General features: G+C 46.6%; 1 protein-coding gene and 1 long non-coding RNA gene across 3 annotated transcripts in view; one reads left to right on the forward strand and one right to left on the reverse strand.

The window, feature by feature from the left end:
* The window catches only part of LOC310703018, a 429,179-nt gene that overhangs the window by 196,378 nt on the left and 218,003 nt on the right, over positions 1 to 14,798 (forward strand). The window lies entirely within an intron of this gene.
* The window catches only part of SRF (serum response factor), a 75,320-nt gene continuing 62,413 nt past the window's right edge, over positions 1,892 to 14,798 (reverse strand). For both annotated transcript variants that reach the window (XM_083494459.1, XM_083494460.1), the window contains 4 exons: positions 13,361 to 13,471; positions 9,370 to 9,561; positions 8,135 to 8,211; positions 1,892 to 6,566 (listed from right to left, as the gene is read on the reverse strand). In XM_083494459.1, the coding sequence (XP_083350585.1) occupies positions 6,471 to 6,566; positions 8,135 to 8,211; positions 9,370 to 9,561; positions 13,361 to 13,471 (476 nt within the window). In that variant the 3' untranslated portion in view covers positions 1,892 to 6,470. The remainder of the gene's footprint in view (positions 6,567 to 8,134; positions 8,212 to 9,369; positions 9,562 to 13,360; positions 13,472 to 14,798) is intronic.

Below are 14,798 nucleotides of genomic sequence, written 5' to 3' on the forward strand. Positions count from 1 at the left end.
TCATGCGTTTTACTTTTTGTTTGTTTTTATTAAATTTCTATACCGCCCTTCATCTGTAAATCTCAGGTTGGCTCACAGCACAAAAATACAAGATTAAAAACACAAAATGTACGTAATAAATCCAAAGAGATTTTTCTACCCCTAAGATACAGAGTCTCCCATTTTTATCTGCATGCAACTCCTTGGCAAGCTGGTGGTCTGTGTTGACCCCCCAGTGAGAGATCTCCCAAGCCCTTTTCTCCCTAGCTTTACATACACTGCTTGTATTTAATAACATAAAATGAAGCTACTGGATCAGCCCAATGGCACAGTGGTACCTCGGGTTCAGTATTTAATCCGTTCCATAGATCCGTTCTTAACCTGAAACTGTTCTTAACCTGAAGCACCACTTTAGCTAGTGGGGCCTCCTGTTGCCGCCGTGCCGCCAGGGCACGATTTCTGTTCTCATCCTGAAGCAAAGTTCATAACCCGAGGTACTATTTCTGGGTTAGCGGAGTCTGTAACATGAACCGTATGTAACCTGAAACATATGTAACCCGAGGTACGACTGTAGTTTCAGCATCTTGCTCTCACAGTGGCTGACCCCGATGCCTGTGGGAAGCCTGCAAACTGAACATGAGCACAGCAGCACTCTGCCTACCTGTGCCTCCTAGCAACTGGTATTAGCTCTATATTGATTAGAACAGCAGTCACTATCAGATTCATGCGAGCTTTATTTGCTCAGCTTTAAGTGCTTTCATTAGATTGTATAGACCAACTTGGCCAGAACAAGGCTAAAGCGCAAACTCGGTTCTTCATTTAATTTTGTTGTGATTTCAAATGACATGAAGGATTGTGTATTTGCCACCTGTGCTAATTATTAGCGTCTTTATTCTAAGCTTTTACAGAGTATCCTTCCTCTATGACTACAAGCAACTTTTTGAATATATAAGTACTGTACAGTGGTATTGGAGCCTCAGCTTCAGGATCTGTCCTTCCAGTGAGCACTCAGGGCTGATTTCCTTAAGAATGGATAGGTTTGATCTTCTTGTGGTCCATGGGACTCTCAAGTACACCACTTCAAAATTTATTTATTTTACTGTGCAAGTAGCTCATACATTTTTTTTAAGAAATGAAAAAGGGCAGGCCCTAGAATCCAAGAGCAAGAGCAAATTTCAGTTCATTAGGGATGAGGAGAGCCCATGGGGGGAAAATGCTGAGAAGGGCTAAACACCACCCCTCCACCCAATTATAATTATTTTATTATTTTATTATTTGTACCCCAGCCACTCTTGGCAAATTACCGTATTTTTTGCTCTATAAGACTCACTTTTTCCCTCCTAAAAAGTAAGGGGGAATGTGTGTGCGTCTTATGGAGCGAATGCAGGCTGCGCAGCTATCCCAGAAGCCAGAACAGCAAGAGGGATTGCTGCTTTCACTGCGCAGTGATCCCTCTTGGTGTTTTGGCTTCTGAGATTCAGAATATTTTTTTTCTTGTTTCCCTCCTCCAAAAACTAGGTGCATCTTGTGGTCTGGTGCGTCTTATAGAGCGAAAAATACGGTATCTGACAAACACTCCCACCTCCCTGTTTGCATCACAAAAAGACACACAATTTTGGGGACCTGAATTTGCTAGTGATAACATGCAGTTTGGCTCTTCTTCAGAGAATCAAATTCCCTCTCCCCACTTCACCCTGCAATAAATTATGACGGACAAGACCCCTTCATATATATCTCCACCAGTTCCAAGATGCATACGATCTCTGTCCAATGCAGAAAGGGCTAGGAGTGTTGCTGGTGATGTTGGGGGCTCTCTTCATTTTTGGCTTGTGAATATCCCAGAACTTTGTGAGCATCCCCCATTTTGTTTCCCGTTTCTGAATCCCTGAGGCAACACTGAGGACACAAAGTCTGTGCACAAAATGATACATTTATTGAAAGAGTATTTTTTTTTTAATACAAAAGAAAGCTCTGTACATAGTACTGCGATTACAGTCACATCCTTCCAGAAACACAACCCTGGAAATTAACCCCACACGCACAGCCACTCACACACACACACGCATACGCACACACACACAAAACCCCAAAACAATCTGTAAAGTGTGAACTAGAAAGGTCACCACACAATAAATGCCATTTCATCCCTGATAAGTGTTCTTACAAGTCAACACTTTAAATTACATGCAACATTAGCGTTTAAACTGCAGGTGCTTTTCGTAGCCAACAAAACTTCCTAAAATTGGGGGGGGGGGAGACGGACTACAGATTAAATGGAACAAGATCCTCAGCACTTGAAATCGGGCAGGGGTGGGGTGGGGGTTTCTGGAAGAATTTTTTTTGAGGGGGTGGGAACCTACATCCAATCAGTTTGGTTTCTCATCCTATTTAGCAGGCATCTTTTGAGTCAGCAACATTAGAGAAAAACGGCTTTGCCGATGTTCCTCTACCCAAACATATCCATAATCATTCACCACAAACTCCCTCTTGATACAAATATATTCTTCATACATTCCCCCTTTACCCTTACCAAGTCCCAAGAGTGGTTTTTTGGGGGGGAGGGGGATGAGTCACCTGTGGCACTCCAAATGCTGGACTCCAATTCTCATCACCAGTCAGCCAGCATGGCCAATTGTCAAGCATGATGGGAGTTGTAGTCTAGCAACTACTACAGGACCAGAGATTTCCCACCCCCCATTAGTGGGAGAGTACAAATGACCGTTTACCAACATGCCACCATGTGCAACTGCCTGTAGGCCGGTAATTTGTTATTATTGGCCACGTTAAGCACCCTTTACCACTCCCCCTCTACTCTCAACTCCTGACCAAATACAAAAGGCTAGTAAAATTCTCATCACTTGGCAGGTCTACACAGTCCACCAGCTTGCCAAGGAGTTGCATGCAGATAAAAAATGAGCTATTTTTACCCATTACATCAGATTCCCTTGAACTCCCTGGTCCCTCCCAGAATGGGCTGGACCAAATTCTCATAAGGATCTCTTAATTACTGGAAGTAGGTTAGTTTTTTTTTCTGAATGCATTTGTGGCATCCATGTCTTTTAAGGATAAAATATTTTAACCATGGAAGGAGTGTTTGGCTCAGAGCTTAATAGAAGAATGTAGTGCACGTCTCTAGGGCGAGGCTGGAAGTTGGAAGCACACCAGGACATTGGAATTCAAGGGTCAGTCTTGCTCAGGCCAAGAGGACCAAAGGATGGTTTCCTGGACTCACGACATCCCAAGGTGGAAAATGGGAGACTTAAAAGAATAAGGTTACCTTGGATCCTCGTTAGGACCTCATCTTCCAGTACAGAAACATGGTTTCCCCTCCAGTTGCTAGAGTCCATTAAATGCACATTGGCTGAAGGCTAATCAACACATGCACCAAAAGCAAACAAGTATTGTATCTTAAAAGACTGGACTCAAGCCCACTCAAGTTGGCAGGTACATAGAAGAGAAAAATCAAGGTGCTAGTTGAATGGCAGGAAGATGCAAAAATTAAACTCAGTGATACTTAAGATGTTAACTAGATGTGCTAGATAGGCACATCTTTAACCTTTTTAACCGGGGCAATAATGCAGTCATCTCACCATTGACCAACAGTCTGGTACTATAAAAGGTTAAAGACGTGCTTGTTTAACATAGTAATTAATATCTAGCCGTCACTTACAATTTTCACTTTTATAAAGCCAACTAAATTTTGGTTTCGCACACCTGACAAAATGGGCCTGAGTCCAAGAAACCTTGTGCTGTAGTAAATCTGTTGGTCTCTTACAGCAAAAACAACCAAGAGTCTTGTGGCACCCTCAAAGACTGACTTGAAGAGAGGTGGTGGAACAAACTCTATTCCTTACGCTGCAGTAGGGGGGATACAATTTTTGAATGCTTTCTGACATTTACAATCCTAGCACACCAGGGAAGAAATTGTGCTAATTCTGTGTTTTGAGTGGAGACTTTGTTTCTTAAGGGAGTATTGAGAAATGTGAGGCACCCCTTGCAGCCAGATGTTACACAGTCCATTTTACCAAAAGACATAAGCGGGTGTGAGTGAGCTGGGCTTAATTTCCACAGTATGGTCAACTTTATTGTTGTTGTTGTTGTTGTTGTTGTTATTATTATTATTATTATTATTATTATTATTAAAATTTGTATACCACCCTTCATCCGTAGATTTCAAAGGAAGCAAAGTTGGGAAAGGGGAAAATAAACCTTAAAAAGAAAGTCTCCCTTCCTCCACTGTCAGGACCTTCCCATCAAGCTTGACCCAAGTGCTTGAGGCAGGAGACCAGCTTAAACGCTAATGTTCATGGAAGAAATTTCATAAAGGTGACAATACAAATTTAAAAGGCCCCTTTCCTCCTCCCCACCCCATGGCCCTTTCTTCCCCACCCACCCGCTCCCCAAGTACAAACCCCATGAAAACTGTACAGGAGCCAGACTTTAATTCCTTTGAGAATTACATAAATACTGAGTTTAACATTTAGAAAAATAAAGTCCTTTCCCGCCCCCCCGAAGGCTTCTTTTGTCTTTTTTAGTTTAAAAAAAAGGTTACAGCAGCTGCTTCCTTTCTCTAAAAGTCTGCAGCCTCCTTGCTCCAAAGTAGGCCTGTGTCTGTGTGTGTGTGTGTGTGTGTGTGTGGAAGGGGGATGAAGAATTCCTTTCCTGCGCCACTTTCGGATTGGTTAAAAGGAAGTGCATGATTGTGTGGCAAGAAAACTATCCAATGGCAGAGTGCTTTCCCCAATGGGATAGCTTCATCACATGCACACCCCTCCCATTGGTAGCACAACGCCCTTCCTGGTCTCCCTTGCAGCTATTCCCTTTTTGTTTTTTGCATTTGCTGACCCCGAACCACGGATCTACACGATAAGGAATTTTCTAAAGCACAAAGACCTGGTGGCGGCTGTCACCTTACTCATCCGGCGCTGCCTTTCTCCTGCAGGGGAGGTGCGTTCCCACCACTCTTGAGTCCTACCCAGTCCCAACTGAGGACGGCAGACTCGGAAGCAGCAGATGCAGAAGCGCTTTCAAGGGGACGAATCATCTTGTTTTCGGGGCTACCTGGGCAGGGTTGGGGTGAGAGGTCTCAAATTGTGGGCACAACAGTCTTGGGAAGGCCTGTGGAGTTCAAACTTACAAAAATATAGCTTTCCCTCTGCTTCCGACACTGTTCCTTGACACCCTTCTCCCCGATTACTTAGAAAAAGGACGGCGGCTCATCTCATCGACCTTCTCAAGAGGAGCAGCCTCTGCAAAAACAAACAAAGCTCGCCCGAGAGGATGCATCCGTCGCAACGATGGGGCTTAAGGGTTGCTGGGTAGGACCCAAGGAAGTGGGCAGAGCGGTGTTTAAAAGTGCCCTGTCTGGCAGTGAAATGTGTCCGCTGCCCACTCACACACCCCCGGGGCACGTACTCCTAAAGCCGGTGGGTTCTCACCAACCAAACACAAGCTTCGAGGGAAGGAACGGTTCCAGGGTTGCCGCCAATGTGCTCTTCCCTCTCCTCACCCACCCACAACAGAGCCTAAGGAGGAGGAGGGCACCGGCGGGAGCGACCCCTCTTTGCAAGCCAAGCGTAAGAGGCAAGGGTCGCTGTGCAGAGGCCAGGCCACAACGCATCACTGATTTGCTTGAAGGCACATTGCTGCAAGCCAGCTGGACAACCTGAACCTGGGGTGATGGGGGTGGGGGGGTGAGGGGGAGAGAGAGAGAGATGACCCTTTGCTCCAGCATAGGTTAAAAGTGAAAATAAAATGACAGCAGAAACAAGAGACTCCCTTTTGGATGGCGATGGCTTCAGGCCCTTCTGCGTCCCAGCTTATCTCCCTGCCACAGTCTTGGCTGCTCAGGCTGGAGACTGTGAGCTGAGGAAGTTCGTGGACACGCTGCGGAGAGGGGGAGAAGGAACTCCCGCTCTGGCGATGATGACAGAAGAAGGGTTATTTTTTTCCTATATATTATATACACATGGCAGAGTAAAGTTCCCCTACCCACGAGAGACACGTTTCTTTGGCTGGAGTGAGGAGGGGAAAAACAAAACCAAACAAACACACACACACACACACAAATAAAAGCACTGTATATGCAGCGTCCAAAGATAACAAAGCAAACTGCCCTCCCCCGCCCTCCCCTTACAGCCCAGGCTCAGCTCCCTGCCGCTGGCCTCAACAGCCACTTTAATATGTGTTTTGAGTGTGTGTGTGTGTGTGTATTTGTGCGTGTGTGTGTCGGTGTGAAGTGTTGAGAGAAAAGGAAAGAAAACGTGAAAAAGGCAACAATAAATAAGTGACAGAGTCCATAGAAAAATAGGGACCGCAGAGATCCTGGTGCAGTTTTGGGGAGCGCCGCAGGTCCTCGAGCCACGCACAGGCCTCAAAAACTGGAGGCAGCCCCTGCAGCTTTGGGTGCCAGAGACACACCTTCTCCTCTGTCTCTCTCCTTCCTTCCGCCCCCCAGGTTCCCCCTCCCGCCCCCCGCCCTCCAGAGTTGCTCAGTCACTCTTGGAGCTATGCGACGTGTCCAAGTTGACCACTTGTAGCTCTGTCAAGTTGGTGCTGCTGCTGGACTGCTGCCCGATTACGGCCATCTGCGGAGACAAAAGAACGAAGGAGAACTGTTAAGCAAAGGAGCGCTTGCCTTCAAACAGCACATGCTTATTTTATTTATCTCGATCCTACATTTATATACCACCCCTCCCTCTCCCCAAGGCAGTTAAAAAAAAATATTAATACTAAAAACGATTAAGTCATATAAAATACAAAGTTGGTTGCAGGCTGTGATGGTGAATTTGTCTTAAGAGTGTAAGAATGAGGTGTGCCTTCATCTAGAAAAGAAGATTTGGAACGCAGGTTTCAGAAGATCGGGAAACACTGGCTTAGGAAATGCATTTGCGAGGACAGACTGGTTGTCTGATGCAATCACATGAAACACACCATTTGCTTCTAATTTCACATGGTTCTCTCAATATTTCACCATATGGAGGTACACATATTAAAGTGGTCAGAGAGGAATATACTTGGATTTGTTTTACTTAAAGGTGGTGTTTTCTTGTATGAACAGGATTCAGAGCTGGTTCAGACTATCAAATCTCAAAGCCCCTTCTCTTTAGCGTGGGCTGAAATTACACCAGAAAGCGTCTAACTAACCATAGTTTCCTGTTCTGTCCAAACCAGGAAACAATGGTAACCAGCTGCAGAACAAGTCAGGATATTAGACCATTTTGAAATTGGTTTAAGATCCTGATTTCTTCCAATGCTAGTAACCATAGTTTAATTAGGGATTTCCTAATTTAATCATAGCTTGATGACAAAGGATAAGTGAAAGGACTACAAAGCTTGTGTGTGTCTCAGGATAATAGTAAGTCAAGATACGATCACGCAAATATGATGCACTCATCAAAACATGAAGAAAAAACAATCAGTATGATCAAGGGGGTGAAACAACTACCCTATGGGGAAAAGTTACATAATTTGGGGCTTTTTACTTTTAGGAAAAAAGGCAAGTAATGAGGGATATGACAGATGATGTATGCTGAGAAAAATGTAGGAAGATAAGCTTATATCCCACTCCCAGAATATTATAACTCAGGGCCATGCAATGAAGCTTAATGTTGGAAGATTGAGGACAGAGAAAAGAAAGAACTTACACAGCACATAGTTTAACTGTGGTTTGTAGCTGCCAGACACTCCAAGAGCAGTAAGCCTAGAACAAACCTTGGTTTTCTCTTTCTTTATTTGGAGTGAGATAAATCACAAACCCAGGCCTGACTGTAACACTTAGCTCCTGGCAGTGTAGCAGCAGGAGTGGGGAGTGAAGCAGCTGTGATTGTCTAATTGTTGTGTTAGCACACTTGCCTTTTCACACTAAGCCATAGTTTGGCTTAGTGTTATGTGCGAACCAGGCCATTGTCTGCTTCCATCCCTAGGAGTCTTGAAGCTTGAATGAAGCAATAGGGAAATGCAACAAAATGGGACCGCTGCAATTCAGTACACAAGGCAACTTGGGAAACAGACCTGGGGAGCTGTGTATCTTGCTATATGTTCAACAGGGTGCAAAGAAAATTACAGCCAGCCTTACAGCACAATCCCTTAAGGTTCAGTAGGACTGCTGTCCCAGTCTGGGGGAAGTTTAAGTCTACTTAAATGGCGAACCAACCTGGTGAAGCTGGACAGCTGAGACTGGGATTTGAACTGTTCCTGATGGTGCTGTCAGGAACACCTGAGGGACTCCACCTGCCAAAGAAAAAAATCACAAGTGTGCCATTAGCCGCTATCCAAAACTAACAGCGCCAGCAGCACCACCTTCAAATGATCCAGAACAATTCAGGTGTAATCATAGTGGCGTAAACGATAATAAACCCAGAACCAATATCATAAAAGCTAGAAACAAAACGAGCCATTTCAAAGAGCGCAAGCAATGTTCTGTTGAACAAAAGCTGTCCTAAACATGCTATATAAAAGCAGTGATCACCAAATCTCCTGCTGAAATGCAGGATGGAGGCTCACCGAAATAGAAATGTGTTTATATTTCGATAAAGCTTAAGTATTAAAATATATAAAGCAGCTCCACTGGTCTGTTGTTGTTGTTTAAAAAAACTCAACAACTTTTCTCTCCCGATTTTCACTGTTTCAAATATGGCAACCCTACTTACTAGGAAGCAGCTCTGACAAGTCTCCAGCAGAGGTCTTTCTTACAAACTGGTACCTGAGTTCCCTACAGATAACTACAAATCCGGGACCTTCAGCAAACTGCCACTGAGCTATGCATCAAAGACATGCAGCTGCTCCTTTTCACCCTTCTCAAATCTTCCTCTCTGGAATTATCCTCATATCTCTTTCCAAACCCAAGTGTAACTTACCCTGAGCAGGTGTAACTTAAATAATCACACATTCTTTCCTGCATATTCCCTTGACTCCACTTTCTTCCCCTTCCTCTGGTTCAAATTTTAGATTGTAAGCTCCTCAGGGCAGAGTGCTGTGCTCTTCTACTCGGTAAAACACCATGCACGTCACTGGTGCTATCTATCTATCTACCTATTCTGCCATGTGTTAGGTTCCTCAGAACATAGATAGATAATCTATGTTCTGAGGAACCCAACACATGGCAGAATGAAGATCGTTCACTCTTTCAGAAACACCATTGTGCATCAGGGAAGACGGATTTCATCATGAGCTGAGCAAGACCCACAACTCAGCCTCACACCCTTCAGACGATTTTGGGGAGAGCTGTCGTTCTAACCTAATCGCGTACACCAAGCAACACCTGCTCCTGTACTAGATTGACGCATTTTATTTCGAGAATATTCCGCAAGCTGCTTTGAGAGCCCTTTGAAGCTACAGAAGTGCGATATGAGCATTCTACGTAAAGGAAAAGCTCGCCTCCATTCTTACCCTGATCCTGGACCTGGCCGTGTGAAACCTGCATTGCAGATGGTGCCTGGGAGAAGGCATTGAGAACTGCAAGGCCACCATCTGTCAGGCCTGACGTAGGCGCGTACATCACTGCGTGAGGACTGGGGTACATCATATGGCCGCCTACAGTGGTTGGCACGGACGAAGTCATGATCGTAGCTGGCAGGGTCACTGGCAAAAGAAAGGAGGGGCAAGGCACAATTGTTCATGTACGGAATAACGGCGGCCAGAATCTTAGTAACAAGAAATTGGAATAACACAACAATACCCAAGACGGAAGATTGGCAAATCCTAATGGTAGAATACCTGCAGCTAGCGAAAGCGACAGGAAGAGTAAGAGGCCAATCAAAACAAAAAGTCTATAAGGATTGGGGAATCAAATATTTAGAAAACTATGGAATAAAAGGAAACATCTTGGCAGAATTAGACTGATCCCTGAATTGTATAAATATAAGTTCGTAGGGAGGTAAAAAGAAATAATCTAAGAAATATGTAAATGTGTGGTATAAAGTAATGGATAAAGTACAGTGAGTCAGTTATAAATTTCTTCTCTATAAGTTTTATAATTGTGTTCAGTATCAGGAGTATATATGACAATTATATCAATCTTCTTGTATCTTATAGTGTGGTGGTTTGTTTGATTTTTCTGTTATTTGTTTCTTTGATTGTATGTTTGTTTACTTGTATGTATGTCTGTTTTCTCATAAATGTATTTATTTTAAATTAATAAATATATATTTTTAAAAAATAAAAAACAGATGGCACCACACCCACAATGCCTCAGTCCCCCGTGCTGCATCAGATTCAGTCCGTTATCTTGCTTGTTTTTAAGATGCAGAACCAGTGAGGATTTTTGCATGTAGCCATCAAGCAATTGCTTGAAAACCTCACAGTGGTATTCCTGGGTCCATCACCAGCTCATTGCATACATTTGCTTTACACAGGATTATGCTGACATAGGAAGCGCAATTCTTTCAGGACTTCCCAACATCTGCCAGAAAACAGATGTCATGGCTGGCATGTGGGGGGACAGGAGTTATGCACATGAGTACATGTCAGCGCCAAGACAACCGGAATACACTGGTGAGAATACAATGAACTCCTCTGCACATGCAAGTCTCCTCTTCGAGCTGGCTGCTGGAAAATCCAGCCAGCTCTCAAATTTTGCAAAAACAATAATAACCACACTCCTATACATTATGCTTTGTTAAAGGTAAAGGTAAAGGGACCCCTGACCATTAGGTCCAGTCGTGACCGACTCTGGGGTTGCGGAGCTCATCTCGCTTTATTGGCCAAAGGAGCCGGCGTACAGCTTCCAGGTCATGTGGCCAGCATGACTAAGCCGCTTCTGGCGAACCAGAGCAGCACACAGAAACGCCGTTTACCTTCCCGCCGGAGCGGTACCTATTTATCTACTTGCACTTTGATGTGCTTTTGAAATGCTAGGTTGGCAGGAGCAGGGACCAAGCAACGGGAGCTCACCCTGTCGTGGGGATCCGAACCGCCAACCTTCTGATCGGCAAGTCCTAGGCTCTGTGGTTTAACCCACAGCGCCACCCGCATCCCTATTTATTATGCTTTGTTAGGGGTATGTTGAAGTTTACACCTAAAGACAAACAAGGAATGTGTGAGACACACATAGAGATGTGATGGCCTTGAAAACACGTGGAAAGATTGGAGGGAGCTGTCCCCCACCCCACCTTTTTTTTAATGGAAAACCCCAGGGTTTTCATCTCCTTTTTCGGGAGGGCTCCAATTTTTCTGGTTTGTTTTCATATCTTCATGTGACATGCAGGGGTCCTCATCAGGAAATTGAGACTGCTTGCAACTCTCTGCTGAGAGTACTGTCAGTGGCAAACTCCACTTTGCTACCAGGCAATGTACAAAATAGCCCTGAAAAAGGAATTGGGCTGGTTTGGAAACAGCCGCGATAGAACTCCTTTGAATAGAAAGTTGGTGTGTGTGTGTACAGTCGTACCTTGTTTTGCAACCGGGATCCGTTCCGGAGCCCTGGACGCTAGATGAAAAGGACCCAGGACAAAGTGCAGGTGATGCTGCGCATGCGCGAAGCGCGATTTAGAGCTTCTGCGCATACGGCAAACCCGGAAGTAACCCATTCCATGACGTTTGACAAAATGGACGCTCGACGAGCCAGACTCAAAATGAGGCACCACTGTGTGTGTGTGTGTGTATACAGTGGTACCTCTGGTTGCGAATGGGATATGTTCCGGAGCCCCATTCACATCATGAGCAGAACACAACCCGCGTCTGAGCGTCATGCTTCTGCTCATGATATAACAAGAGGTATGACACTCTGTGTGTGTGTGTATGTACACACACACACACACACACACACACACACACAGAGACCGGTGTGTGTGTGTGTGTGTGTGTGTGTGTGTGTGTGTGTGTGTGTATGCATATATGCAAGCAAACACCCACTAGATGGCACTAAAGTAACACTATATTAGAACAAATACTTTCCTCTAAGTTTCTCAGGCATTCTCCTACCCAGCCTATCAGCACTGACTAGACAAGGGTCTGCTGAACTCGAAGGAGACAGTGACCTTGTAAGCAATGATATACTTTTGCGCAGAGCAGTGCTTGGGACAAGAATGATCTTTAAAAGAAGCTCCGATTGCAGGGAGCTGCGCAAGCAAAGGGGGGAGGGGAGCTCAGGTGCCTCTGTAACAGCGCTCAATAAGCCCAGGCAGGGCACACAGACTGCAAATCCACACAACCGCAAGTCAGAACCAGCAGATTCAATTGAAAGGATGTAGTTGTGGGTGAAAGGAAAGCCTTGCAAGGCCTAGAACAAGCATGGGGCAGATTTATCCTGACACCTCATTTCATCCAGGCCACATGGGTAGCTGGAAGACTCCATGTTTGGGTAACAGACTTTGCTAGGTGTGGGGAGAGAGAGAAAACCATTAGGGTCACAGTTCTTCAAGCTTGGGTCCTCCTTGCGCATTGTTTGACTACAACCCCCAGCATCCCCTGCCAGCTCAGCTGCCGGTCATGGATGATGGGAGTTGTAGTCCAATGACATTCAGGGAAGCAAGGCTGAGGAAAGCCGCTTTGGGCATCAACCGCTTCCCTGCTCAGCCTCTGCCCTGGATAAAAAGGTAAAGGTAAAGGTACCCCTGACCATTAGGTCCAGTCGTAACCGACTCTGGGGTTGCGGTGCTCATCTCACTCTGTGGGCCGAGGGAGCCGGTGTTTGTCCGCAGACAGCTTCCGGGTCATGTGGCCAGCATGACAAAGCCGCTTCTGGTGAACCAGAGCAGCGCACGGAAACGCCGTTTACCTTCCCACTGGAGCGGTACCTATTTATCTACTTGCACTTTGACGTGCTTTCAAACTGCTAGGTTGGCAGGAGCTGGGACCAAGCAACAGGAGCTCACCCTGTCGCAGGGATTCGAACCGCCAACCTTCTGATCAGCAAGTCCTAGGCTCTGTGGTTTAACCCACAGCGCCACCCGCGTCCCCTTTAAAAAAAGGTAGGGTTGCCATATTTTGAAGAGCAAAAAGGGGGACACATTTGCCGACTTCTGCTTCTAACTATAGATCACAAAGACGACTCTCATTTTACATACCCATGAAAAAGAGGACATGTCCTGGAAAAAGAGGACATATGGCAACCCTAAAGGGCCTAGGTCTAGGTCTAGGTTGGGGAGGGCGGGGGTTCTTAGACAGTGGAGCCCAATAGCGCATGCTCCCCCCACTGGTCTCTCCTGATTGGCTGGGCACCGTGGCTGGGAGGTGTTTCAAACAAATCCACTGATAGGAGAGGCAGAGATCAGCTGACTGGTGACCACAGAAGCCAGCAACCAAGGGATGGAAGCCCAGGGGTACTAAGGCAGGACGTTGTTGTGGTTGTCTTCCGTGAGTCAATGACCCTGGTAGAAATGGAAGTTCCCCATTCCCTACCTAGAGTTATGCGGCAGCAAGAGATTTGGTGGCTGCTTACCTGTCCCGCTGGAAGAGGTCTGGGTGAGGTCAGTACTGCTGTCAGTTGTGGGAGACGTCTGCTGATGCACCTGGATGGCTTGCACGGGAACCTGCTGAGCCACGGCTCCACCTAGGAAGCAAGACGGGGACCGTTTAACTCCTAAACTCGACTTAGCGCCATTCAGCCCATTGACAAAGTTCACCTTTCCAGAGCTAACAAGGCAACATATACCGTATTTTTCGCTCTATAACACGCACCCGACCATATAACACGCACATAGTTTTTAGAGGAGGAAAATCCGTAGGCATGCCACCCGTAGGCATTCCCTCCATAACACGCACAGACATTTCCCCTTGCTTTTTAGGAGGAAAAAAGTGAGTGTTATGGTGCAAAAAATACGGTAAATTACATCAACAGCAACTTCTTTTTAAACTGCTTGGTTTTGTGCTCCATTGTTCTTGTTTTTTGAAAGGGTGCTGGTTTTGACCTTTAAAGCCCTATGCAGCCTAGGACCCACGTACCTATGGGACCACCTCTCCTGGTATGCCCTGCAGAAGACAACATTTTGGAGGTCCCAGGTCGCAAGGTGGGTAGATTGGTCTCAACTAGGGCCAGTGTGATGGCCTGGGATTCCGATTCGGAGGATGAAACAGAGGAATCCCAGCCTGCACAAGAGTCCCCGCCTCCAGGGCCGGCTGAACTGGGGCAAGGCCTAGATGCTGAAGAACCTGCACCTGTGGCAGTACATCAGGAGCTGGCCCCAGGTGAAACCCTTCTGGCCCCAGAGAGGCTTGACGACTCAGTGGCCACAGGTGAGCCTCCTCCAGTGCCCAGTAACCCTTCGGCCTCTCCTGATCTGCAGAGGCTTAGGGCAGAGAGGCGAAGGGAACTGGTTGCCCCCAGGAGGAGTGCTCGCCTTAAGGCCAGAGGAGGCGGGGCTCCTGGGGGCCGGGACCGCCCCTGGCCTTAGAAGAGGATAAAAGCCCAGTCAGCCCAGCCCCAGGTTGCGGGAGCAACGTCGTTGTTGGCTTCGGACCTTCCTGTGTTCCTGATCCCTGCTCGGCCTCCTGTTCCTGACTATCCGGTACTCCTGTTCCCTGCTCGGCTTCCTGTTCCTGACTATCTGGTACTCCTGTTCCCTGCTCGGCCTCCTGTTCCCGACCATCCGGTGTTCCTGTTCCCTGCACAGCCTCCTGTTCCAGCGTACCTGTTCCCCGCCCGGCTCTCTGCCTCGGACCTTGCCCCTCTTCGTGTGGACTCTGCTACGCCCAAGGTACCTTACCCCCGGGACCAGCACAGCCAGGGCCTTTTCAGTACTGGCCCCGACTTGGTGGAACACTCTGTCACAAGAGACAAGGGCCCTGCGGGACTCGGCATCTTTCCGCAGGGCCTGCAAGACAGAGCTGTTCCGCCTGGCCTTTGGTTTGGACTCAGTCTGACCCTTATGTTGCCCTCC

The sequence above is a fragment of the Podarcis liolepis genome (assembly GCF_965112155.1).
Source record: "Podarcis liolepis genome assembly, chromosome: 3".
In the NCBI taxonomy this organism is placed as follows: domain Eukaryota; kingdom Metazoa; phylum Chordata; class Lepidosauria; order Squamata; family Lacertidae; genus Podarcis; species Podarcis liolepis.